Source organism: Scaptodrosophila lebanonensis, unplaced genomic scaffold (assembly GCF_003285725.1).
Source record: "Scaptodrosophila lebanonensis strain 11010-0011.00,11010-0021.00 unplaced genomic scaffold, SlebRS2 tig00000053-arrow-pilon, whole genome shotgun sequence".
Lineage (NCBI taxonomy): Eukaryota > Metazoa > Arthropoda > Insecta > Diptera > Drosophilidae > Scaptodrosophila > Scaptodrosophila lebanonensis.
Genome location: NW_022060548.1, coordinates 5,300,268 through 5,327,903, shown reverse-complemented (window position 1 = coordinate 5,327,903; position 27,636 = coordinate 5,300,268). Strand labels below are relative to the sequence as shown.

Here is a 27,636-nt window from a genome sequence, read left to right as displayed (position 1 = left end):
GCTTTGCAATCTTAAAGACTTACCTGCTGGCTTCGCGCGCACTTCAAAATCGGGCGCATTAGCTTGGCTGGCTGTGGTTTCTGGCATCGATGTGGATGTGGCTCCATCCGTGCAGTCGTCACAGTAGATTGTGGCTATGTTTCGTTTGTAGTTAAAATCATCCACCTGTACGCGATAGGTGGTGAGGGATAGCGGCTCCAGTTCGGCCACAAACATAACTTCATATTGACGTGTTGAGATGCGAATGCGTCCGACACTGCCCGTGCCTGTTCCGGCGCCACTTAGGCCCAGCTCATTGGGATCTGTGATATTCCACACGGGATTTATTTGTATGTGTTTGAGCTCCTCACCGTGCTCATTGAATATTTTCACGTTTGGTTGTTGAACACGCAGCGTGACTATTTCGATACGCTTATGCGTGAGTGCATTGTAGACGACAAAGCTGGCATCGGCATTTTTCGACTGAGTGGTGCTGGCCTCTCCGCTTAGGCCGCCCAGCTGTATGGGCATCTTTCGAGGTAGTCTTGAAAAGTTATCCCGCTCGAATTCACTGAGCAGAAAGTCGTGATGGGAGCTGCCGTTTTGTAGCAACAGTTCCATGCAGGCCTCCTGCATTTTAACCATATCCTGCGTGCTCTCAAACAGCCGCATTGCGTAGTCACGCATCACGTTCGCCTTGGAGGTGCCGGTAATGGCATCGTGATGCTGAAAGAGTCCCAAATTGCGACGCGCATGTATCATCTTCTCATAGTTTTTCTCGTAAATCTTAATCGCATTCTCGTGTCGATACTGTCGTGCTGTATTGTAGGCTACGGTGAAGAGAATCTCCGCCGCACGCAATTGATGCTCTAGTTCGGAACTCATCAGTTTGTAGAACGGGCGAGTGCTGAAGTAGCCAGACCAATACGCAGGCCGGCCCTCCGAGAAAATGTCCGAGTAGACAAAAAAGTCGCCCTTAAAGCTCGGAAACTGCGCCGTACGTTCCCGTATGGCTTTAAAGTAATCACTGGGCGTGCCAAAAGAAATGTCCACATTATACAATCGCTTGTTGGCCATGATATGATCGATAAGCTTCTTATAATTGCTGTACTGCTGATCCACCTCACGCTCCTTATTATACCGGAAGTCATCTCCAACGGGTATGAGCGCCACATTGTGTGGAAAGAGCGAGGCAGTGCGTGAATATTGTTCCAAAAGCAGTTGGGCCTTCTCCTCAACATTGTCATTAGTGATGAATTGCGCCTTCACTGAATATTCGGTATACTCCCCGGGAATCTTGCGAAAGTCAAAATTGAGACAAATAAACGGATGCGGTCCACATGAGCCCTTGATCGAGTATATGTCGAACGGCATGTTGTGAGTGAGCAAACGACCGTGTTGAGTGCCTGGAGAGGTCGAAGGCATCCGCCAGTAGGGCGTCCATATAAAATCTCCACTTTGTTGCCGCGCAAACCACTGTTTCCAGGCATAATGAATGCGTTGGATAATAGCGCCCTCAAAATTGGCGCCCGATAGCAAATATGGCACTGTGCTGCCATGACCAAAGGGATCAATGGACCAGCCTACCTTGGGTGTTACATTCAAATTATTGCGCAACCACTGATGTCCCTCGATCAATTGATCGAGCATGGGATATATATGGACATTAGCTTCGTCCGTCATCACCCAGCCGCCAGTAGTTATCTCAATGCGTCCCGAGTTGATGAGGCGTTTGAATGCCCGCTGCTTTGTGGGATGAGCCTGATCCCACCACAGTTGCAGAAAGCTGATCTCGGACCAGATGAATGTCATGTCCTTATACTCTTGCATTTTAGTCACCAGTAAATTGAGTATTTGACGCGAGTCCGATTGAAAGTAGTTGGTAAAGGTCTTCAGCCAGCCTGGATCGTTGTGAGAGTGCGGCACCACAATGACTTTGAGCGGGGGCCGATGCTTATCCTTTTTTTGCGCCTCGAAGCGCTCCTCGAAACCACGATCCCAGTACTCTTTTGAGCGTATCCATTCGGGCTGAAAGAGAAAGAAAAGACAATGATTATGCCAATAATAATGTAGGGAAGAGAGTACGTTAAATATTGGCTATGTAAATAAGAAAACGTACATAGATAAAGAAAAACAAGTAGTCTTACCTGAAAATCGAATTTGCTGTACTCCTCGGCTGCAGTGACATTCGTCTCACTCTGAAGCAGCACATAGCATTTGTCTCCCCAATTGGGATTATTCTTTTGGGGGGCTGCATTATCGAAGTCCTCTATAGAATTCTCCATATCCTGCTGCTGGTGCAAATGTTGCTCCGGTACAGGTCGCTTCTGCCGTGCAGCATGATAGCTCTGGACATGAAGCTGTTGTTGTTGTTGCTGCTGCTGTAAATGGGAGGCTGCACCACCGCCCACACTGAAGCCAGCAGGTGGCACAACGCGTCCCGATGCATTCGTCTCTGTAATGGGCGTCGTATTTGGCTGACCAATGGATATATAGTAGAGACAGAGCAGTATGGTCACAAATGCGGACAGCAATCCTATGCAGCGCGCCGAGCCGCGTCGAAATAGTTTAAAGGTCATGCTGTCGATGCTTCTTATGGCCCTGGCCTTGACGAGTACGACCGACCTAGGGGGTTGGAGCGAAGGCTTGGGTTAGTTGATTGGCGGCGCTTTTGCTGGTTCAGTGTGTGGGAGGGTCGCGGTCCGGGGGCTTCACATCTGCAATGAAGGAATAAGTTGGAATTGCATTTTAGTTAGCAAGTTCATTTGCGGCTTGTTTGCCCTTTATTTATTGTTGTTGTTGCTGTTGCCACGAACGAGCGTGCTCAAGGGATGTGGCAACAATTAAACCTCGAGAAGGAATGGAGTCAGTCAAGCGATGTCTTTCAGCAGCAAGTTGAAAAGCACAGCAATTCAGGGAAGAAGCTGGCTTCATGCATATGCATAGGCGTAGTCAGGATTGCCTTTGAGGGGGATACATTTTTTTTAACTACGTACAAATATTGAATGGGCAAAACATCGGCATCTTTCGAAAGCCTAAATCAAATTAAAAGAACCCGAATAGAAATATCCAATGATTACAAATAAAAATAACGAGAAGCAAGCTGTAAAGTTCTAAAGCTAAATAAAAATGTTCTGAAGAACACAAAAAATGTTCTAAAGCTGAATAAAGATGTTCTGAAGAATATAAACAAAAAAATAAAATAAAAACGTTTAACGTTCAATGGAGCCAACTGCTTTTAAGATCAAATAGTTACTGATATCATTGTATAATTGGGAAAAATTGGGCCCCCTTTCCGACGACTGTGTAAGTGTACACATATACATATTTATGTATAACCATGTGTGTCTGTGTGATTCTTTGGGGATGTGTAAAACAAAGAAACAAAGCACATCTGAGTTATGTATGCATGCATGTGAATGTTTGTGTGTCGCTCATAAATTTTTGACGTTCATTCTCCTTTGTGTGCCTTTCACTTGCTGCTGTCGACACTCACCTCCCGAGCGCCTTTTCATTCGTTTATTTCGCTCCTGTCCCTCCTTTTCAAGGAGACTCCAATGCCTGTTCTTGAAATCAGGCAATGTTGTATATCCATCCACATTACCTACATTGAAAAATTTCATGCCCCACACAAAGTAAATATACGAGTACATACATATATATAAATATATATGTATACACATGTAGGAGGAGTCACTCGTCTGTCGCATCGGTCCATCTGTACCAGCAGAATTTAATTAAGGCATAGCCCACAAAGCAAAAAAAAAATATGTCCTGCTACCGGATGTATTTATTTACATTATAGGGTAGGTCGGGCGCAAGCACGAACAAATGTTAACAGTATTTAATGACGTGCTCTAGGCTTTCGTGGGGGGCAAGCCAACAAATAATCGCGAACGGAAGACAGTTCTTAAAATACTTGCACTATATATGTATATGTACTGAATGTATATGTATGTGTGCTTATTATTTTTGTAATAAATTGAAATTAAATGATGCCTCTTTATGTGGTTTTCGTGTTTCGCTTTAAAGCAGTTTCTGAAATTATCTTAAATAGTTGCGAACGGAATTGAAACTCTCTTTATCTGTTTATTATTATTATTTTTGTAATACATTGAAATTAAATGATGCAGTCTCTGAAATTATCTTAAATAGTTGCGAGCGGAATTGAAGCTCTCATTATCTGTTTATCTGTATATAGTTCATCAAATGCTTGATTATTCGCCAAAGACAAATCAAGAAATATTTGAAATAAATTGCTTCATTGTTCGCAATTTTATAAATTCCAGTTGTTTTCTACTTTAGGTACTCAGACTATTTAACTGCTTATATACACATCCATTCCATATAATATTTGTATAAGTTAGAATGAAAAACTGCACGCGCTGGCTTCGTAAACTTTAAAAATCAAACCTTCATTTAAGGAAGCTTTGCAGTTCCCTAAATAATTTCAAACCAAAAATTTCTAGGCGTTACATTTTGCATAATTTAATAGGATTAAATAAAATGAATTTGCGGTGTGCTTTAAAACCAACAACGCACATCAAAAACAGAACTCTCAGTCGAAAACTTTCTGCACAGATCAAATTAGTGAATAGTTTTGTCAACTCTCATGTGCACGCACAGTGTGTGAACATACAAGCAAACAAACCCGAACACACACATATATTACATGCATAAATTCATACTCGTATGTGCATGTATGTGTGTGAATTCCACAAAGCGGAACTGGCAGGCAAACAATTTTAATGCAATAATTTAATGCTGCGAAAAGTTTGTTGCACCCACGATGAACCGGCAGCACCCTAAAGGACCCGAACACACAGATGTAGAAATTACATTGCGCATACGCCACGTTGCGCATTCAAAGCCAAACACACCACACAAACACACACACACACACACACATAAATATGTACGGAGGCAACAAATTGTTAACAATTTTACACTTAATTGCCAGGCTTTCATAATTCGCATTTGCTGTTGAAATTTATTTGTTTTCTCTTGTTCGTGCTGCATTTTCGTTTTGTGCGCTAAAAATGTTTTCTTTTTTCTATGTAGCAGTCTATTTAATTGAAAAAAGTTTTATTAAATTTTAAAATAATGCTTCTTTGGTGGCAGTGGCCAGCATTAAAATGTTTCAATTAGCTTTCAACGGTAGCAGAGGCAGCTGCCAACGAGCCGAGCTGTACAAGCAAAGCAAAGCACACACACACACACACACACACACACACACCCGTATGCTAATCAGTAAACACTAAATGACGTCGTTGACTCGCTCGCTGCACCTGTCAGCAGCGGTGGAACCGCTCGAAACATGCAAATGCGCCCAAACACGCTCGCATGTTAATTTAAATGCTCCCGCTTTTACTTGCCCCTCGTCCCCTTCCCCATAGGTTTCCCCCCGTCTAGTTTGTGGATCGAGCTCGGCCCGACGCCCGTCTCTACATTATCGCGGGTGCAGCTAAACCATGTTTAAGGCGTAGAAATGGAGAGCAAAACTAATGCTTCAATTCATTAGCAGAGCCCGGGAGAGATAGAGAGAGAGAGAGAGAGAGGGGGGCGGTTCTGTGTAAGGGATAATGATGGGATGCAAAGCTGCTGGTTTCAAGATTGGTAGCAAAAGTTAAAGCTAACCGACGTGTGGATTTTGTAATGAGTTCACTTGCTGGTCCATTTGGTCCAGTTTAGGATATAGAACTTCTTGTCTAGTAAGGAAGGGAATAATTAATGTGCATCATTAGTAAATAGAAAGAAGTACGAGTAATAATGACAAGAAAATACTTCAATTAATGTTGAAATTAATCGAATCAATAACAGTTTTGGCCAGTCCTTCAAAATAAGTTAAATTGAATTACATAATTATTAAAGGACTAGAAGGGCTTTAAAGCACGGTTCTCCAAAAAGCCGCTAAAATTTAACAAAAGCTAACTCGGGTGTAGATTGTTTATAGTATTTCATGTGAAGCGTAGAATATAACATTTGATATTTCTATCAATAAACAGTGAAATAATATAAAATATATTCAAAAGAAAAGAATGTCATCAATTAATATCGTAATGAAAATATAATTTATAGTCATTCAGATTCAGTTAAACGAATTGTTCAATTTTAATTTTTATTTTATTTTTAATTTATTCAACAACTTCTGTTCATTTCCTTATCATTATATTTATTATAAGTATGTCAATTAAATTGAATTCAGAAATTAGAAATATTCATTCATAAGAAAGAATGAAGCTAATATAAAATTAAAGAAAGAACAAACAAATTGATGAACTTGTTATGAGCTCAAAAATAATAAGAAATAATATAGTATTATTGTTTGAGTAAAACCTTACCCCTCAATTCATTCTACATTTTTTATTAATTTAATGAAGAAAGAGAACGAAGAACTGAACCTAATACTCATACTCTAGTAATGTATTAATCGTTAACGTAATACATAGATGTGTAATGAAATATTTATTTTTACACTTTTCAATTACAGCTAAATTCCCATTGGAGCTCATGTAGCTGAATCTACATTAATCTGCTATGTTAAAGGGGTCTGGTATGATTCATGATCTCAACAGATTTGAATATCTTGACCTTTTAAGGCCTGTAGTTTTCCGTAGTCAAGCCTTGCTTCTATAGCTATGAGAGTAATGCTCGCAGGTAGTGGGACAATATTCTTTTCTAATTTAAGGAAAAGATGACAGATTAAGTGATTGTGTTCTTCTAAATGAATAATTTCACCGGATAAAATCAGATTAGATTTGGTTTTAATTTGCGAACTTGGACAATGAAAACTTCATTGGAATGACTTTATATATAATCTTAATTTCAACTAAATCTTTTAAGAATCACATGTCGTTATAAACAAGAACTTAGCCTTCTTTTCAAGTTTATGGAAGATGTGATTGCCTTTGCTAGACGGCTTTATTGGACACTCTTGCCAATTGAATTTACGTTCATTGCCTTGCTGAAACTTATTTATGGCCCGAATTCAATTCAATTGAATTGACTTAGGAGTACGTCAAGCCATAAAGCTGGAAAAGTCACCGCCGCTCGCTCATTTCCAATTCCGTCTACTACATACATAAATATAAATATAGAATAATCTAAGATATGAGCTACAGCAAATGCAATTTTCAAAGTATGATTAAATTTGGTATAGAGCGTGCAACAGCAAAAGCAAGAGCAACAACAACAGAGGCAAAAAGTTCATATCGCACAAAACTCAAATAGCAAAGTTTACAATTGATTTAGAGTGCTTTTGTGGAACTTTTGTGAGTTGTTTTTCGTTGTTGTAGTTATTGTTGTTATGCCCATATTGTTATTCCGACAACAACGTGGGCATAAATGTAAACTTGAGCTTTAGCATAAAGCCAATATACAAATTTTGTTATAAGTCAGCCAGTCAGAAGAAGGGCAAGTAGAAGAACTACAACAACAGCGATCAATTCATTTGCATAAAAAAAGAACATATATATACTCGTATAGTACTGTATATACACACATATACTTGTATATGGAGCTACAACGCCAGAATTCTTGCATGCAATTCCACTTGGACTCTGCCACTAGCTGCCGAACTCAACTGAGTTGAGCTGAGCGCCATTTGAGCGTCCAAAAGTGAAGTTGAAGTCAACACTGACATGGACACGGAAGCCATGGGCGAGAAAACTTTTCACAACTGGCGGTTAGTTTTAAGTTCGAGCAAAAAATACAATACCAAAGATGGGGAGAAAAAATAATAACAGAGAAATGACTGAAGAAAACCATTGCGTTTAGTTGCATCGAATATGGGATACCTTAAACCTCTAGACGGATAGGCAACCTCGTATTCGAATCTAAAATCAACTTACGTTTATTTTAGAGCGAAAAGAATAATAATAATAAAGCACTTTCTATTTTACATATGCTGTTTATTTGAGACAAGGTGAGGATTTGCAATTTGTAAGCAGATCAATTTCAATACTCATATTCTTTATATATATGTATATACCTTTAATGATTCTCTTTGTACTTAGGCTGATCAGTCGAATTAACTAACATTTTAATAAAGATATGACATCGTTTCCAAATCTACAAGAGGTTTCGTGCTTTTTCTTTATCTAATCTAAATTATCTTGAAAGAAGAGTTTCAGGGGATCTTTCGGTAAGTAATATCCTTATTTCTTGTAGCTTTGGTGAAGCATTTTTTGTAACCAAAGACAACTGTCTCTCATGCCAAATTAGCGTTATAGTCCACTGTCATTCTTGGAATTAAACACGCGTATTTAGAAGCTAACAAGATTGACAAAAATATAAATTTAAAATACTTAGTTTTAAGTCATTTTTCTCGTATACTTCTTCACATCTTAATTATTACAACTCCCTATCGAAAATCGTTGTTCACCATTGAAAGATGTAAAAATATAAAAACTTGTTATTTTAAATTACACTGAAGCTTGAAATTAATAATAGAAAGATCACCAATTCAACAACTACTTAGTCTCAACAACTCGCATCCCAATCTTTCTTAAGATCTGTCCTTGGAATTAAGGGCTATAGTATTTTCCCATATTGTGTTTGACATTTTCAATAAATACCTAAGAATAGTATTGTCCCCTTTTAAAATTATAAGAGATAACTGTCATGGTTAAGCCCATGAATCATTCTTCACATTGCAGGGTATAAAGAAACAACAACGCCGTGAGTTATTGGTGAATAAAATTAAAGACAGGGGTTTTGGGCATGGGACCACAGCATGTCAAAGAGCCGAAAGGCATGAATAGGCAAAGGGGCAATAGGACGGAGTTCCGACACTAACAGAATGCAATTTGCGTTTAAATCAAATTTGCCAAGAAACTTGTTCAACATCACACACACTACTATATACACACGTAATAACATAACTATAGTATATGTATGTATGTGCAAAAGTTGTTGACAGCTGATGTGGGTGCTGTGTGTGTGTGTTTGTGTGTGTGTGATTGGGGTAGGCAATGGACCATTGCTGTCTCAGCACAAAACGTTTTTCTATTTCAAGAAAAGTTCAATCTAAAAGTTTTGCTAAATCATTTGCCAATTAAAAATCTCTGCATAGAAGAAGAGCTACAAAAACACCAAAACATTTATGTCGAAGCAGCTAGACTATGGGGGTTGATGGGTTGTGGAATGTTACCGAATAAATTGCCTTCGCATTCGCATATTTAAATCAGGAAGTGATTATGGTCGGAAGTGGCTGTAAACGGCACAGCGTAACAACTTTTTGTGTGGGGGCAGAAACTAAAGCACTTGTCTCAAATGTGTAATTACATCCACTGCTAGGGTTGGGGTGGCATTACGTAGAAAATGATAATTAAATTGAAGTAGACAGCCGATAGCTTGAGGCATGGGAAGTAGATCTGCAAATATGAAAAGTTTTGAAATGTTTGTGCAAAAATAAATGATGGCTAAAAACTAGGAAGGATGAGCATGAAATGAACATTAGTAATCAATTTCACATGGCAATTAGCATCATCGCAAATATAAACGACATACAAAAAGAGGAATATTTGTTGTTTTATGTAAACTGTGGCTTATATATTTTTGCTTCTTTTTGAAATAAATAGTTCTGACATATTTCATCTTTATAAATGAAATAAATTATTGTCAAGTTTATTTAACCAATTTAATGATTGTCCACGATGGACAGTTTTATTCATCTCATTGTGAAGTTATTTTACGAAATCTTTAACTGCCGTATATTAATAAATTAAAATCTTTAACGGAGGCACTTTCAAAATTATATTTTAATCAACATTTTATCATCTTAAAAATTTAGCTACTAAAGCATTGATTGATGTTCAAATTTCCATTTCACATCGAAAAATATATAAAAATAATCATGTATAGCAACATACATTTGCACGTTGTGATAAACAACTTATTTGCTTGTAATAAACTTTCCCCTTAAATACAAATTGTGTGACGTAAAAGGGGTGTGTCTTTCCAGAGCACATTAGCACAGAAAGTTCATCCACCTTGGAACGCCTTCTTCCTCTCTAATGAAGCTGCCAATTTCGAAGAGAAGACTATATGGCTCAAAAGGAAATCAAGTCTAAGTCTTTAAGTCTAGTCCCTAATAAATGAAAGAATACCATCAAAACAATTCATTTAGAAACACAAAGAGGCATTGCTACGTTAATTCTTCGAGCAAATAGCTAGAAGAAATGTGCGTTAATGGCGCAGAAATGGCAATTTTCTTTAGTGCTCGTTACCTGCAGTTGAAGGCGTCGCCGCAGTGTTAACAAAAGTGTCAACAGTTTAAATGTTTTGCTTAACACTACAAAATTTGTTGTTTATGCTGTTTTTGCACTTTAAAACTTTGACTTTGAGTGGCAAGCGGACGTTGTCGTCGTTGTTGTTGTTGTTGCTATTGCTGTTGTTTGTTGTTCTTGTTATCATCTCTGCACGTCAACAGCAGTAGAACCGGGAAAGTTCAAGTTTTTAATTACACCAACTAGCGCTGGAGCAAAGTTGACAACGAGGAAGGGACTGCGTTGCTTCAATTTCGCGCCTCAGCTATGACAATTTTTCGAGGCAGATGAGCGTGAGTAATGCGCCACCGATTAGACTTGAAGACGGGCGTGGGTCCCAGAAAGTGGGAGTAGAGTAGTAGTAGCGCGTGCTTCAACCCACACACACACACACACACACACACACTCGACAGAAATGGCATCATAAGTCATTAACCTGAGCAGCGAACTAATAAAGAAACCATTTATGTGACGCACGAGCATCTTTTTGTTTATTGTTGGGAGAAAAAATGTCCATTTTGTTATAAACTCAAGCTTTGAAGAACAACAGCAGTATCTTGCTGGGATATATGATATGCTTTTATTTGCTAAGAGCGCATGCAAAAAATGTGTTTTTATTAAACAAATTGGTCCCATATATGCCATAAAAATGTTGAATACTTCAATAGTGGGCAATAAAAAACATTTTAGATAAGCTCATGCGGGCCATACACATTTCAATCAGATTTCGGTCATTTCGCGTACGTGTAGATGTAACGATACACCAAACACGCATAGTAATTTTCTTTATACACAGATCTTAAATGCAAAAAACAAATAGGAATTTTTTTCACGGCAGCACTTTTAGTATTGGCTGATCAATCTATTTGGACCGGAAGGCTGCATGGAAGCCCAGCATTTTATTCCTTTAACAAAGATGGTGTCTGTGTGAACAACAACAGTATATTTTTATTTTTATGCTGCAAGCAATAAACAGAAAAATATAGACACGACTTATGCTAGGAAAGTAATTTATTCATTTTGAGCTTAATCTTCTATTTTACAGTAACTTTATAACACTAGAAACAAAATTGTGGCTCACACGTTGTGTGTCCTTTATGCACTTTACATCAATTTTGTTTATTATTAAAAATTAATTTGTCCTTTCTTTTTAAAACACTTTATCATTGAACACAAATTTCCTTGAACAACTAGCATCAGAAAATTTTGTCCAGACAACAGTTTCCATAAAAATGTGTCTAAATATCTTTCATAAAAGTTTGTTGTTTTTTTTTGTTATTGAAATGCATCTTATTTTAGAATAAATTAATTGATTTATTGATATTTTAGGAAGAATCCAATTAAAACCAAATTGTTAGTTTATAAAATAAAGAGAATTAACCCACTTTAAAATAAATCTGCGAATACATCTGCATTATCACAGTGTCATTAAACTGTTAATAAATAAACATAATTTAATGTTTTTCCCCCAAAAAGAAGACTTCGTTTAAGATAAAGAGAAGGCTTCTCAGGCAGCAATTCGCTTAATTCGCCGTAAATAGCTTAGACTAGAAAATTAATGAATGCAACATGTTTAATCCTATAATAGCTTTTTAGCTAGCTTGTTGTTGATGGTCTTCAATATTTGATTTGTTTCCACAAAAAGGATAGCAGTCATCATAGTTCTTTGATACATTTCTTGAATGTACATATTGCCGTGTAAAAGCCTTCCTCAGTGTCATAGTCTATTTGGCTTTTAGGCATATTTTGTTACATGTAATGTAAGCTTTATTGAAAGTGCATGCACAACGTTGTTAGCGCTTCAATATAATAATAATAATAAAATAACAACAACAAGAACACAAATTGCTTTTATTTCTCGGCCCAGCCACCCACACACTGTCAGATTCAGCCAGCCAGACTGTCTATCTACCTGTCCCCTAACTTCTGGCCTAAAAATTGTCAAAGAGCCAACAAGCAACGAACGCCGGTCAAAGCGCGGACCATTCAGCCATGAAACAACTTCAACTGAACAGTTAGTCATTCATGGGCCAGCAGCAATAACAACTACAACAATGTTGGCTATATGTTGTGCCCATAAACTTGGCCAAAAGTGGCAAGAAAAAAAGGCCAGACTACCGTAAAGGGTTGAACAACAGGGCCGTCTGCGAAAGTGCCGTGTGAAGAAAATATGGGTTTGTTTTTATTTTCTTCCAAACCCAGCGCTGATTAAATGTCAGCAAAATAAAATTGGATAGCATACGAGTCCAACTTTTCCATAGCATACATAGTATGTACTTATATATTTATTCCTTCTCTCTCTGCGTCGAGTGGCCATATGTGTTGCATTTTATGCGAGTCCGACTCTGTCGTAAACCACTTGCTTTATGAACTTCCCATTTGCCATTCGATAAAGTTTCTGTCATACACGTATATGAACGAGTATGTACGAGTATGTATATAGCCCCAACTATAATTCGATTACCCGTAAATTGTTCACTTCATTAGCGTAATGGATGAAATTGCCGCGCTACTTTTGCCACAAATCTAGCTCAGAGATATGCAAAATTGTGGCCGCAATGCATTAAACCAACTAATTCAATTGATTACGGAATTTATTTGTTTAATTACAATGCTTCATTAGCGCACATTATGTAGTGGAAAGTCGACCGCCGGCGGTCTTCAACAATTTCACCAAGTACTCATTTTAATTCCATGGAAATGTGTGGCGATTTGTGCGACATTCGAGATTTCGTTAATTAAGTTGTTCCGCACAGAGAGCAACACAGTCGCTCTGAGATAATGCCTAATTAACAAGAAGCTTGGGAAAATGTTACAATGGACAGCAGAACGTGTTTTCTCAAGCAGAACAGAACACATTAAATGTTTCCATTAATTATTTTTTACAAACAAGCTAACTAGCTAATCTGTCGGATAAATATATGTACATATATATGTGGTCTCAAGTCGGACTTCGACACATCTGATGCATTAGCTGCCAGAAGCTATGGAGCGATGCAATAATTGATTCATTGGCTCATAAATTATATTATTAATTTCATTTACAATTCGTATCTGATAGCTGATATCAGATTGAATGTTCAAAGTGGTTATCAGACAAATTCCTAATCAAGCTTTACTTTGTTAGTGATAATAGTGCGTAATTGGTTAACAAACTATTCATAAATACTGTTTTATTATTTATTTATTACCCTTAATAATTGCCAAGAACAGGAGCAAATTCAATGTATCCATAGATATTAAAGGCAATTAGAAAGAAAGTTCTTTGACCACCACGATATATAGTATACCTAGTGGAATAGAACTAATTCACTGTTCTACAAGAATCCTCCATCAAAAACCACCTCAATCGACTCTCTACAACATGTCCAAAAGACATTCCAAAAACCAGAGGACATGATTATTTTTTTGTTAACTTTGTTAAATGATCAATTTGGTTTTCTTATTTTTTAAAAATCCTGCTTTCTTTGGAAACCAACTTATACTATTATGGGCTTTTTTTTGGTGTACAAAAGCAGAGTACATTTTATTTTAGAAAGAAAGCTTAAAAATGTAAATCTCTTTTAGTACTAAACAACTTTGGTAAGATATGTATGTACTTTTGCTGAATTTAAAGTTCACAGTTATTTTTAAAATTGATATACCGCTGAAAGTTTTATTGATCTATTTATAAAATAAAAATTCCCCCTGAAAAGCCTCAACATACAGAAAACATTTACAACAAAATTTACACATGTTTAAAAATGCAGTGTTCTCGATTTGCCAAATTCAATTACTAGAAAGATAACAAACAAACAAAATTCAAATAAAAATGAACAACTAATTCTAATTAGGCTGCACGTTGGGCAAACATGCCATTAAACATGACATGTTGCTTTAGTCAAAGTTATCTTTATAATGGGGGGCGATAAATGAAAAGTTAACATTTATGTTCGGTGCAGAAAAATGTTCTTTTGGATAAATTCAAATGTACTTGTTCTAGATGGTTGTTTTCAATGTGAAATTAGTTTATTGCTGTTTTAATAACGCTGTCAAACTAAACTGGCCAAGAAACGATAAAGACTCCGATAAAGCGCAACAACAAGCCATAAAAATGTGGAACGTGAGAGTTTTTCTTCTTGCGGATTTGTTGCTTTGCTGGTTTCTTTTTTTTTGGCATGTCGTAATGCAGGAAAATATATTATTGTAGTAAGTAGTGGTTGTGGAGTGGGGATGGGAAGGAAGGCTGTGAAACCATTACACGAACGCACAGAGAAAATAGAAGAAGAAAGCACAACGCAGGGAAAATGAAATGAAAACGAATACTTTTATTTCATTGCGAATGCGTTGCAACTAAACAAATACAATGGTTGCGCTTATTGCAGTGATTATGAAATTTTCCGCTTCAATTTCAGTTTGCAATTAAATGGTGGGAAATTTATATGAGTTAAGGCTATAGAAGTTTCGTGACAAAAGGAAATGCGGGCAGCGCTTTTCAAATGAAATTGGAGTGCGGAAAGTTTTCTTGTCACTTGCAATGAGTTGCGAATATGATATTTGAATTAAACTACTTATTGTGGTTAAGTAATGGTTTTATCCATAATCTTATTACAACTGTTCAATATTCGAAATATTTATAAAATCAACTATTTTAGTAAGAGGGGTTTTGAAATGTTTTCAACAAAATTATGATTTATTGCTGAAGATTCGTACCTTCATATTTGAAATACCTCTTCAAGATATTTCTTGTCTATTTCGTAACTATATTTGATAATTCTCTATATATCCTCTAGAAATAGAAATTAAAATTTGAATAGGAGCTTTTAGTCTTATACTAGTGTGTTAGTGTTCACGTTAGAAAGCATAAATGTTCTTTTTAAAGCAATAGTTAATACTGTTATCGAAAGAGAGATTAAAGATATATGAATATATTTAGTAACAAAAATAATAATCCTATTACGAAAGTTTTACCGTTTTCGCACAAAGCCATTTACAATTCAAACTTGTATTAAGTAATAATCAATACTAAGTGCATTTTACCATAAAAAATACGCTTTTATCATCTTTAAAAGACTCGTAGTTGATTCTTAACAAAGGCAACTCAAAAATTTAAATTCATTGGTATTTGTATTAAAACTTTTGCAAAAGTTGAATCAATTTATTCAGACTTAGCCAGTAAATTTGTAAAACTCATGATATTAGAGTCCATTTCATGATCAACTTCTAATTTACGAAACTGTTTTAGAGTTCATTCCATTCCTTCTAGTCCTCGCAACTTTATGATACGGATAAGGTATGATATCCGTGGAACAATTTAAGAGACCTTTTCAGTATAAATATCAAATCTCTGCTCTTTTGATAATCATTTTTAAAAAACGAAATGCGATTAATCCTTGAATTTATTCCCATTTGTCACATTCTACAGTACTTAAAAAAGAAGTAAGCTTCTTTTTTGATTTCTCGAAATCAGTTCAAAATGAACTGTGGATGGGCTGCTTAACAGAACTACATACAAACAACAACTTACCCACAATTGGAGCACAAATTACGTTCAAATAAACAATCGATAGTTGGGCTTTTGTGTTAAGTCATCGTTCTGCACTGTTTGTGTTGGCTAATGAAGCCCAACTGGTCCGAAATGGCAAACCGCTAAACAACTCAAAACCCACTTTACATTACGATGTTATAAATGTTTACCTAACCAGCTGTAACACTAACCGCTGTTTGGTCAACCAACTGTGACTAAATGGGCCTTACTAACTCCAATAATGCATAGAGCCGTAACGGTAGTACGGCTTCTATGCCAACTTGTAGCATACATACGTGTCCAGAATTATATTTTTTTTGGACAACTCATGGCATTTGGCACTTGACGGCTTTTGATACGCCTCATTAGCACTGAGAAGTCTGTGAGACAGACAGACAAGTTGCCAAGCATCTGATATGATATGATTATTATATGTGTATTTCATATGGTAAAACGATTTGATTGCGTGGTGACACGGCATATAATAGTAGAGTATATTAGGAAAGCTACATCATCATCATCACAACAGCAACAATACCTAAGGCCCAGCCGCATCAAAAGAGAGCTGAAAATGCGACGCCACCGGAAAATTGACAGCACGCAACCGACAATAAGCGGTCGTCAGTCGCCGGCAATCATAGGAGGCGTCTGTGGTGGCATTATAAAAAAAAAAATTATGAATAGCAGCCGCAACCTAGCCGGTGACATCGGCCACGATTAGGGACAGAGACAGGCGTTCGGACTGGAGCCGGGGTGCGAGTATGAAGTAATGAAATAAATAGAACAGCATGGAGCATATGTGCCATGTTGGGGGTCGCAATTTATTTCAGTGACACAAAACATTATACTATGGGTAATCGATAGGCCACGAGGCGACAGCGTGTGGCATGCAACGGTAAAGGTAATACAACAGTATAGAAATGTTCACAAACACGGGGTGGCATCACGGTTGGGAATAATTTTCTACATTCCATAGCGTACGAAACGTATGAAACGAACTGAATGGTTTCAAAAATTAAATTAATAATATTTTAAGCAATAAAAACAAAGTTCTGACACTGAGCAATAAATGAAAAATTTATAAAAAAGACAAAAGAAATAACTATTTTAAAATGAAGAAAACTATTTATGATATTTATTGTTCAATGATCTTTGATTAAAAGTTGTATCAATAATAGCTGAAATTCATATAAATAATAAAAGATCTCCAAGGATTTAGAAAAATTTAGAAGATAAAACAGAAAAAGCCTTGAATGCCAATGAATTGTTCCTAAACGGACTCCTAAATTTATTTGAAAAAAAGAGTATTTAAACATAGGCTGTACACTAGAACTGTATACTATACTGTTTTCCATAGTGAGGAAGCGAAAGTGGAAAATATGCAAGAACACGACAAGATAGAAGAGATGTAATTTATAAATTTATTTCACAAAAATTGTCCTAATCGATAAAATACGTTTAACATTATTAGATACACAAGTATACAAGAACGCGACAAGATAGAAGAGATGTAATTTATAAATAGAATAAATAATAAGGGGCAATGACCTGAGTTTTCCCCGTTACGAAGGCAAAGTAATAACTGGCAAGTAGTTGGAAAAATCACAGGAACTCCATTAACATAGGGCCTAGATTCTTTCAGTTGGCCCATCCAACATCCGGATTATTTAAATAAAGTCAAAGAAATATCAATACGACTGCAAACTCTATTCAATTCACAATTCTCAAGCAGAAATATTATACATACTCACATATATTGTGATTATTTTTCATTTACCTTGCAGACTCGTCGCACTATAAAATAAAAGCTGTTGAATTTCGTTATCCTTACTAATTACAAATTCGTTTCTTTGAGTTATGTTCTCACAAATCACACAACTTGTTAGCAAACTTGTTTGTTGTTTTAACAAGCCGTTTTTATGCTCTGCCAAGTCGGGAATTTACATTTACATACATATGCTTCGTAGCACCCGCCAAGGACAACGCATAAATCAACAGGGAAATGCGGCAAAAGTTTTTAATTTTTTATTCCGGCACATAACAGAAACAGCAATAAGTGAATAGAAAGTGTAGAACAATGGAAAATAATAGTTCTAAAGTTTCCCTTTTTTTTTTTTAAACACAATCTACCGCGTTTTTGGTTTTTGTTTAACTCACTAAATTTTTTAATTGCATTTAAGGACAATCAAGAGCACAAAACCGTGACGGAGGACTCTAAAGCAGGATAACAATGTCAACGCGACCACAAAAAAATACCGAGGGGCTGAGATTTAACGGTTTCGTTTACGTTACGTTATGGAAACTTTTTTTCACGGTTGCGGGAGGCGAACCACAACAACAACAACACCAACAACTGCAACACAATGACGACCGCGACGAAGACAACGACTTCGCGTAACTCGCCCTTTGGCTGACAAACACAACGACTCACGTTAAGCGAACAACGAACAGACCCCCATGCGTTACAAAGCGCAACTGAACGAGCAAGCGAGAGAGTCGAGCCAAAACCCCAAAGCCAGCCAGCTAGCTAGCAAGCCGGCTGTGTAGACTTTGTCGACTTGTTGGCGCTCAGCTCCCTCTCACTATGTTGCCTGGCTGCCTGGCTGCCTGGCTGGCTGACTGACTGCCTGCCTTACCTGCTACTTGCCACCGCTGCTTGTTGGGGCTTTGCCATGGCAATGCTGGTGGCTAGAGATGGACTTACTAGAAGGTGCGTGTAACTATCGTTTTGTGTTATTTATTCATTACAAATCAAAAGGCTTTGTTTAAAGATGGACCGTTCATTACAAAGCAAAAAGTACAAAAATTTTAGGAATCTAAATTCAATTTTAACAAGTTGACGTTCATTTTTAAAATGCACAACTGGAATATAATAAATACAATTATAAAAAATATAATAATAAATATAATACATATAAATAATACAAACTTAATAACAATAACTTAATCGCTTTAATAAACGCATATTTAAAACCTTTGTTAGAAACAAAATTAACTTAACATGCATGCTTCAATATAATAAATATGTATATATCTTCTTGCAATTCCATATCATAAATCGAAGATATTAAATACCATTACTATATTTTAAATCTCAAACAGCATAGAGCTGTTATCAAAAACAAAATGTCACGCACTCATCCCAAGTCGGTGGGTTTTGTTTTGGCTTGGCTGCTTGGATGGTTGCATTTCTTTGTCGGGCTTTAAAATGTTGTGGCACTTCGTTGCGGCAGCCACGCTGAAGGTGTTGGAGTACAACGTGGTTCCTTTGCGTTCTGTTCTTGTTGTTGCTGCAGCTGCTTTTGGAGCATTCTATTCTATTTTTAGTGCAATGTGTTTCACTAAATTTGTCGTTAGTAAGTCGCCGACTAGTGTCAGTTATTGTTTAGTGCACAGTTCATTGAAGTGGAAGAACGGCTTGTCTTTTGTTTCAGTGAAGTGCTGGGTTGTTTAATTAAAATACACCGTTGAGTGAAATCAAATTTATATCTTTACAAAATTATGTTTTTTGTCTGTATTGTTTCAATATTCATTGAAGCTATTTATGGATGAATAAAGTAAGGGACTATTGATAAAGATTTATTTTCGTGAACAAATATTTTAATGGCGGCCCTGGTAGATCCATTTATAGATGGAACATGTTGCACTGCATTGAATGCTGACTAAACAGAAATGTCACATTGGATATAAAAAGAAAATAAAAACAAGAAAGGAATGCTAAAGTCGAGCAGGCTCAACTCTTAAATACCCTGTACCACCCCACAAAAAAGTAATTAAATTAATTTAATTAAATTAATTAATTAATTTAATTTAATTAATTAACTAAATTAATTTAATTAATTAACTAAATATTCCATGCATGCATAGATACATTTACATTTACATCAGAATCGTGCCTTATGCGTGTTTGTGTACTTGTACATATGTATGTATGTGTGCATTGGGCCTGGTTATATGGCTATAACTTTCTTTCCGATCATTCTATCATAATGAAACTTGGTATACGGATATAAAATTACTAACTGGATGTGTCTACCAAATTTCAGTTCAAAATTCCAAGAATTACGGGAGTTATAGAAAATCGTTAATAGGGGGGGAGTGGGGGGGTGGATCAGAAAAAATGAACAAACTCGTCCTTTCTCGGTCTCAGGAGAATCTGTATACCAAGATTGGTTATTCTAGCTCTTATACTTTCGGAGATCCTTGCGTTCATACAGACAGACAGACAGACAGACGGACAGACGGACAGACGGACAGACGGACAGACGGACATGGCTATATCGACTCGGCTTGTCATGCTGATCAAGAATATATATACTTTGTGGGGTCTACCAAGCCTCCTTCTGTGTGTTCCATGTGCACTCGCACAAAACTAATATACCCTTGTACCCTTTGGGTACAGGGTATAATAATCAAACAAACTGAAGAGCATTTAAAAATATGTTCTCGTATATAGGTATTTATGTAAAAAGGGAGCTTCGGTCTCTTCTAAAATTGGTTCGTTTCTCAAATTTACAACGTGATTAGGGGAAAATTTGTCCCATTGAATATTTTGATAAATATTACAATGATAAAACTAATTACAAAATTAAATTATTTCCTTCATGTAAAGCAAGTACAAGTATGTCAAGTTTAAGCACGATAGGCTGAATCCTCATATTTTTTATACATGATACGAAACTAAAGAGTCCTCCAGGCTCAAGTTTTCTAAAACGTAGACTCAAGCAAACGAATATTAGTATAGAGAACATATACAAGAGTAAGAATTACAAAGAAGATTTGGACACCATCTGCATATATTTTCCATCAAACTTAGAGTACAGTTTCCCCAAATGACTATGCTAATCCCCCGCTCAGCTTCAAACTTTTTAAACTTTAGGCTAGTAATTAGAAAATTCAAGTCTTGGGGTTTTATTTTAAATGTGGTAAAGTAAAAGAGCATTGTTGTGATTTGACTGTGTTTTTCTTTTTCTTTCTGTAAAACAACATCTACAACAACAATGTGGAAGTCTTTACCTCGGCATTAATCTGCGAACCATCATATTACCCGCAGAGTCCTTAGATTTGATAGGCTGAGGACTCAAAGCTGGGTATTGTTCGCTAATAGCTTTTGATGAGCTCTGAAATGCAATTAACTTTCAAAGACGCCTACAAATGAGCAACGCAGAGAACTTCAACTAAGCTTGTGGATATAACAGAGAACATAAGTGCTCGTTTAAGTGGCGATATAGAGGGAAACTACTTTAACAGGGACTTGCAAAAAAGAAGGGCACAAAACAAAACGACGAAGAATAAAGACAATACGCGGCTGTGGAATGGCAAATGAGAAGGTCGCGAAAAGTTTATTGATTGCTTGAAGCAGACAGAGGAGGAGACGGGTAGATGGGCGTGTTAAAGATGCAGACATAACAGCAGAATAAGCGAGAATTGGCACAGGCCCTTGAAAATGATTTGAAACCCACGCAAATGCAGCGCCGACGAAGTGCAAGTGAAACGTTTTGCAGAAACTAAATGTGCGGCATGACGATATGGTGGCAACTGTTTTAAGTGCAGCAATAAAGCCGACGTGGCAACAAGGCGAAGACGAACACATAACAATAAAACAATCCACAATGGGAGGCCATGATGAATGTAGTTGGTTGCTGTGCTATATAGACTGAGTTGACGTAATAAATGCATCCAAAAGAATAATACAATTGATGGGAGACAATTTATAACATAAAGTTATGTCTGGCGGATCTTTAAGCTACACTTGCTAACTTAAAATTGGAGATTGTATTGATTTATCAACAAGAAATGAATAGTAATAAATAATAAGAAAGAAGATTACTTATGTATATTCAAGTTTTGTAAGTAACGTTAATTGCCGCTTCTGGATTCAAAATTACAATGAAACTTTAAACAAGGCTGCATTTCATTTAATTGATCAATTTTATAAATAAATATTATTTATGAAAATACATACAGCTTCTAACTGGTCACGAAGGTATTGAATGTGTTTTTAATTGTTTTTATCATGCAATTTTTTTTTTCTAAATCATACTCTCTAAATATAAACAAATCTCACTCTACTATAGTTGATCTTGATCATATGATCTAAACCAGTTCATGTATACGTTAACTTCCTAATAAAAGAAAAAATACTCGAATTTGTGCTTTTTACCTCTAACTGATTTCAAGTTTATTATTTTTTAAGAAAATTAGTTTAAAGTTACGTCAACATCTTTGCGCATCATTACAAATTCTACAACCTTTATTTATAAGATTCCTTCTATCAGTATCTTGGTTTTATATTTTAAACAGTTCTTAACATCATATGCAGTAAACATAAGTATATTTATATATAAGCGCAAACACATATGCCTTTATGTCCTTACAGAGTACACATAAATCAGACGGCAGCTGTGTCAAAATGGAGTCAAGAAGCTGATCGGACGTTAATGCAGTGATTCATGCAAGTTGAGTGGGGCATGCAAAAAATAATATAAAAAATGGTCCAACATATAATGGTTTTATAGCCGAAAGATACAAGATGAATGCAATGCTGGGCGACGACTACTCGGCCGTATTTCAAACGATACGTATAGGTGGCATTATTTTTCAGGTCAATTGCAACTGAAGCGGCAACTGTGGCTGCCACACGGGCAGAAAGAAGGGCAGCCCCAGTGGCAGCTGTACAGCACTTGGCACGCCTCCCATTCCCAACCAGCGTCGACAATCGAGCGGACGTTGTGCGCATCAAAGCGACATCTGAGTTTCACTCTTTGCACAGAAACGAGCTAACGGTACAAAAGTCAGTCGAGTCGAGTCGAGCCGAGTCGAGTGCGTGTGTTGAGCGTTGTCAAATTGCAACCGGCCAGGCAGGCAGTTAGGCAGCAACAACAACAGCCAGTTGACAAAAGACTGCCGCAACATTTGTAATGGAAATTCCTGCATTGAAGTCTCGTTTCTTTTTTTTTTTGCTTTTGTTTTTGTTTTAGTTTCTGTTTCTGTTTTTGCGGTGTGTTGTTATTGTTTCTACATTGATTTAATGTTGCTGCTGCTGTTGTTGTTGCTGCTCTTGTTGGCTGCAAGTGACATTCCCTCTCCTGCCAGTTGTTGTTGCTGTCATGGTTGCAACTGTTGCGGTTCCGTCTTGGCAAGTCAATGAACCGACCAAGTTCAACTTGAACCGTCGCAAACATTTCCGGCTCTTAGCATTACTATAAACTGTATTTAGTCTCCCAGTATGGGAGTGCGATGCATTTTAGGCTTCTCCTGCCAGCTGCCTGAGCTTTGAGTGGCAGCTATGAATAGGAACATTTTCGATAAAGCACGAAACATTAGGTCTCCTAAAGAACGTCAGTTATGCAGTCGACAAAATACACCTAATTCTGTTTTTACACGGTAGATTGGTTCCAGAAACAACCGTGTAAAAATATACATTGATCATATGCAAAAATTAGGTGTACTCTTATAAGCTAAAGAAGCCTAAATAGGAAAAGTTTAAACAAATAACAATAATAATGTATCTTATAACGCCTCAGACATGCCTCGATTAATAACCACAGACGATAAAAAACAGCAAACAAATAATAAAGATAAAAATGAAAAGAATGAAAAAATGAAAGATTTATTATTCTTATGTCCATTTCCTTTAAAAGAAAATTGTGGGATGTACACATTTTTAATTGATTTTCGGGTTCAATATATGTCTTTACGAAATATCTGTTTAAAACTGTATACTAATATTATTCCGCAGTGGCTGAAAGCAAATTCTGCATACGAATTTAATGTTTCTTATTCGTTTCCTTGTAATACCATTAGATTTATTGAATTTGCATTACCATTATCCTTATCTTAAGTAATATTTTTACTTTGATTTATAATCTAACTGATTTGAATTGTAATGCAGCACTCAAGTTGAAAAATAACATGAGAAATTACATTTGAGTGTGAAGCCATCTTAATTGTTAGAAACATAATAAAGTAGTTGGCACAACTCTGCTCACCAGTTCTCACATTCCCATTATTTAAATTGCACTTTATTGCGTGTTCACCCGCAACTAAATGGCTCTGGCAATGCATTTACCGCAAATTTAGACCATATAATTATATTTAAATTCGTTCTGGTTGAGTGTTAATACCTACCGTTGTAAAAATGAAACCTAATTAAACCTCATGTCATGTTGCTTTACAACAAAAATAAAAAATCGAAAACATGTGTGGTGCTTTTCTGTTTTAATAGCAGCTTGAATGGCTAAAAGCAGCTGTATACAATATACAATAATGAAAAGAGTTTTAAAAGCACTTTTTTTAAAGAACTTTATATGACTAGGAAGTATAGTAATAAGTAGCACCAGCAGGTCTAGAATTTTACTTGTATCACCACAATATTTATTCGGACTAGCTTGTACATACTAAATTACAACTTCACAAACCAGAACTCGATATGTATATATGTATATGGAAATGGAAAACTTAAAGAAATTGAATCTTATCAATATGGATGGATTAATCTTTATAATATATATACATTTTTAAACAGTCTGAGTTTAGAAAATGTTTCACAGATAATAAGTTCATAATATTTGAAAGTACATCTTTTGCAAATTTAAAATTTTTATTAATTTAAACTGTTTTCGTTTGAATACAGAAAAAACAATTATAAAATTCTATTGAAGAATGTTATGAATTCGATGTAAAATTAAATAATATTTAGAGTACATACATATATCTTAAATAATAACATTTACTTTCGTTTTTTAGTATAATTATTTGAAATCATGTTCATGCTAAAATGTTTTAATATGATCCCACAAAAAGCATAGAAATAACTAGTAAACACTTCTGGAACGAATATCGTCCATTTTCTAACCTCAAAGAACCATATTGGAATGCAAATACGATATCATCAATGGTAAAAGGAACGTAATCACTTTTATACAAATAAATTTAATATATTATTCTTATAGCAGATTTTGTTATATCAGATAATGTTTATCAAGCCGAAAACCTTTTTACTCGACTCTCTTCAGCACGAGTTTAAATATTTTTAACAATTATCGCAGTACTTTTTTCAGCCATGAACACACCTTTATAAGAATATGATCATACATCAAACCATAAGCACAAACTCTTGTGCTAACAGTCATAAATTCAATTTTTGTGTTTGTCGGACCATTACTTCGTCTTGATAACTAGCTGTCGTAGTGCCGATTTAGATGACTGTTATCAGCAGCAAATTTACATACATACATAAGTGTGTGCATTGGGCTACAAATTCTAAGCTACACTAGTCTATGCGAATTAGCATAAAGTGGGTGTATGTGACGAAAAATATGTTTGTCTACAAACACACCCACTCTACAGTATAATGCCATAAGGCCCATTGCCCCCTTTTATGCTAATTAGCATTGTTAACGCCTCCTTTGCAATATTGCTACGTCTCTATAATTGAAATGGTGTGAATATTTTGCACAACTTGTGCGAATTTCGGGAGAGGGGGACTAACGACATGTGCATTTAGAAGTTCGACTTTAACAGACCGGTTCATGAGATAAACGAAGGAAAAAAGTTGAAAATATCTCAGCTTATCTTGGTGCGTAGATACAAAACTTCTTGTGAACAAACAAAACAAGAGCTAAAGAACTAAAATATTTACATACTGGGCTGTGCGAGTATGGCAACCAACAAATGCTAGCAAATAAAACTAAGACGAGATTAGAAATGGGGTTCAAGAGCGGCAAAGCAACACAAATAAAGCACTTAACTACAGTAATAGTTCCATAATATGTATAAATACTATTCTATGACTTTTAATATTGGGCAACATGTTTTAAGTTTATATTTTTGTTTGATATTGGAATCGGACCCCAAAGAAGATGTAAATTTTCTTCTTTTTAAAAAAAAAAAAAAAACTTTTGGAAAACTTAATTCATTAATGTTATTTCATATTAAAAAATTATTTAATTATTATAATTGTTTATGGCTGATTGCTTAATGGACCCATTGGTTTTAATCAACTTTATGTTTAATTCCTAAAATTATAATAGAATTTATATGATCAGCATAAAGTACTATCTTTCAGTATTTAGGATTTTAGAATAAAATATCTTTCAGGGAAGCATTTATAAACTTCTTACAAATATAATCAGATTTTTACATCATTTCACACTTTCATTGAAATTTAAACTAAGTTAGATGTCTAGAAAGGAGAATATATATGAAAAATATTTTGAAAATTGTTCATTCTTTGGTAATTTAAAGTTAAACAAAAATGTTAACATAGTAGTAGTGTTATAGTAATAAATTATTTGATAACTGCAAGACCTAATTGCTTACAACATTACTGGGACATTTTCAAATAAAGAGTTAGGGCTCCTTTACTTTATTTTAATAATAACAAAGCTCGGTATTTGAAATCAGTTCAAAACATATGGTATCATAAATAAATTTTATAAAGTTAAAAAATGTTGATGCATTGAAAATTTTAAAAATGAGTCCATATTTGTCAATCCCGACTGTTTCCCATTTGCGTGTTTCCGTATTCACTTAGTATGTACATATGTATGTGGGTAAAGCGAAAGAAAGTGAAATAAACGACCTACACGTGAAATTATAGAAATAACAACAAAACAATTTGCAAAAAAAAACAAAAAACAACATGAAAGGGGGGAAAAATCAATTTAAATTGAATTATACAACAACAAGAAGAAAAAAATAATAGCATGAATTGCATGAGAGATGAATTGAAAGCAAACAAAACGAAAACGGGTTTCTCATCGCATATACGAGTGTAAATATATATAAGAATCTCAATGAATGAGTAAGCGGTAGAAGGAAAGGAAAATAAAAGCAGCTAAATAAAGATGAGCTGCATAAATTAAAGCGTCTTTTGGGTGAGAGGCCGACACCGAAACATTGCCGTCTGGGTGTGTGTGGTCGGTTGGTCGATTGGTCCGGCAAGCAGGCATAGCTTGTGGTCAACGGCGTCGTCGTCGTCGTCGTCACAGTTTTGTAACAATTTGTAAGACTCGCGATAGGCCGAGGGGTTGCAACTGTCTGGCTTTTTTTTTTGGCAATACAAATTGAACACAAAATGTAATAAAGATGCGACCAAGTCGCGTGTAGAGAAAGTAGACAGAGGAGAAGATGAAGCCGACGAATCAATTTTGATTGACAGCATCAGCTGTTTGTGTATGTGCGTTTGTGGGTGTGTGTAACAGTAATTGCAAAAGGGCCAGACAGTGTGCAAATTTTGATGATTTATTTGATTCATTATACGCAAATTTCTTAAATTAAGGAAGTATTACGCTCGCTTGCATGTTTCGCATTTATTACGATTATTGTTGTTGTTGCTTTTGCTGTTAAATTTCAGAGCCCAAATCCGGTTTTCTGAGCAACAACAGCAGAGGGGTAGGAGGGTTGAATGTGTCAGGACTAGCTATTGATTGTTACAATTTTTTTTGCATAAAAGTAAATGAAGGTTTTGACTTACTTTATAGTTTAGTTGCGTGCCAGAATGTATTATTTTAAATAACCACTAAATACTTCAGGACATTCCATTTAAATGTTTATTACACGCATCGTACTTACTGCAGAAGCAAACAAACACACACACGCACACACACTATCGCTTGTAAACTGGTAGGCAGGCAGGTTGTTTAGTTGGGCACAATCCTTACAACAACAACGCGCGAGCGCACACACACACACGCATACATGAGGTTAATTGAAATAATTTGTTGAATATTTTGTTTATAATTGCAACTAAATGTTTTATTAAGGCTCTGAGTTTCAAGTGCCCACTTTAACTAGTTATTTAATTTACTTGAATTTGTTTATGCTAATTTAATTTGATTTTTTTAAATCAATACGCGACGCGATGCGCCTCTGCGCGCA

General features: G+C 35.9%; 1 protein-coding gene across 3 annotated transcripts in view; it reads right to left on the bottom strand.

Moving 5' to 3' along the window:
• Nucleotides 1–27,512, bottom strand: part of LOC115623637 (alpha-mannosidase 2) — a 31,163-nt gene extending 3,651 nt beyond the window's left edge. Inside the window, exons 1-3 of one of the 3 annotated variants that reach the window (XM_030518079.1) lie at nucleotides 27,233–27,512; nucleotides 2,127–2,696; nucleotides 24–2,007 (exon numbers count right to left, since the gene is read on the bottom strand). In XM_030518079.1, coding sequence (XP_030373939.1) covers nucleotides 24–2,007; nucleotides 2,127–2,558 — 2,416 coding nt within the window. In that variant the 5' untranslated portion in view covers nucleotides 2,559–2,696; nucleotides 27,233–27,512. Of the gene's footprint in view, nucleotides 1–23; nucleotides 2,008–2,126; nucleotides 2,697–15,753; nucleotides 15,850–17,530; nucleotides 17,659–27,232 lie in introns of those variants that run through there. The other 2 variants (XM_030518081.1, XM_030518080.1) reach the window with 2 other exon arrangements.
• Between the last annotated feature and the right edge of the window lie 124 nt (nucleotides 27,513–27,636).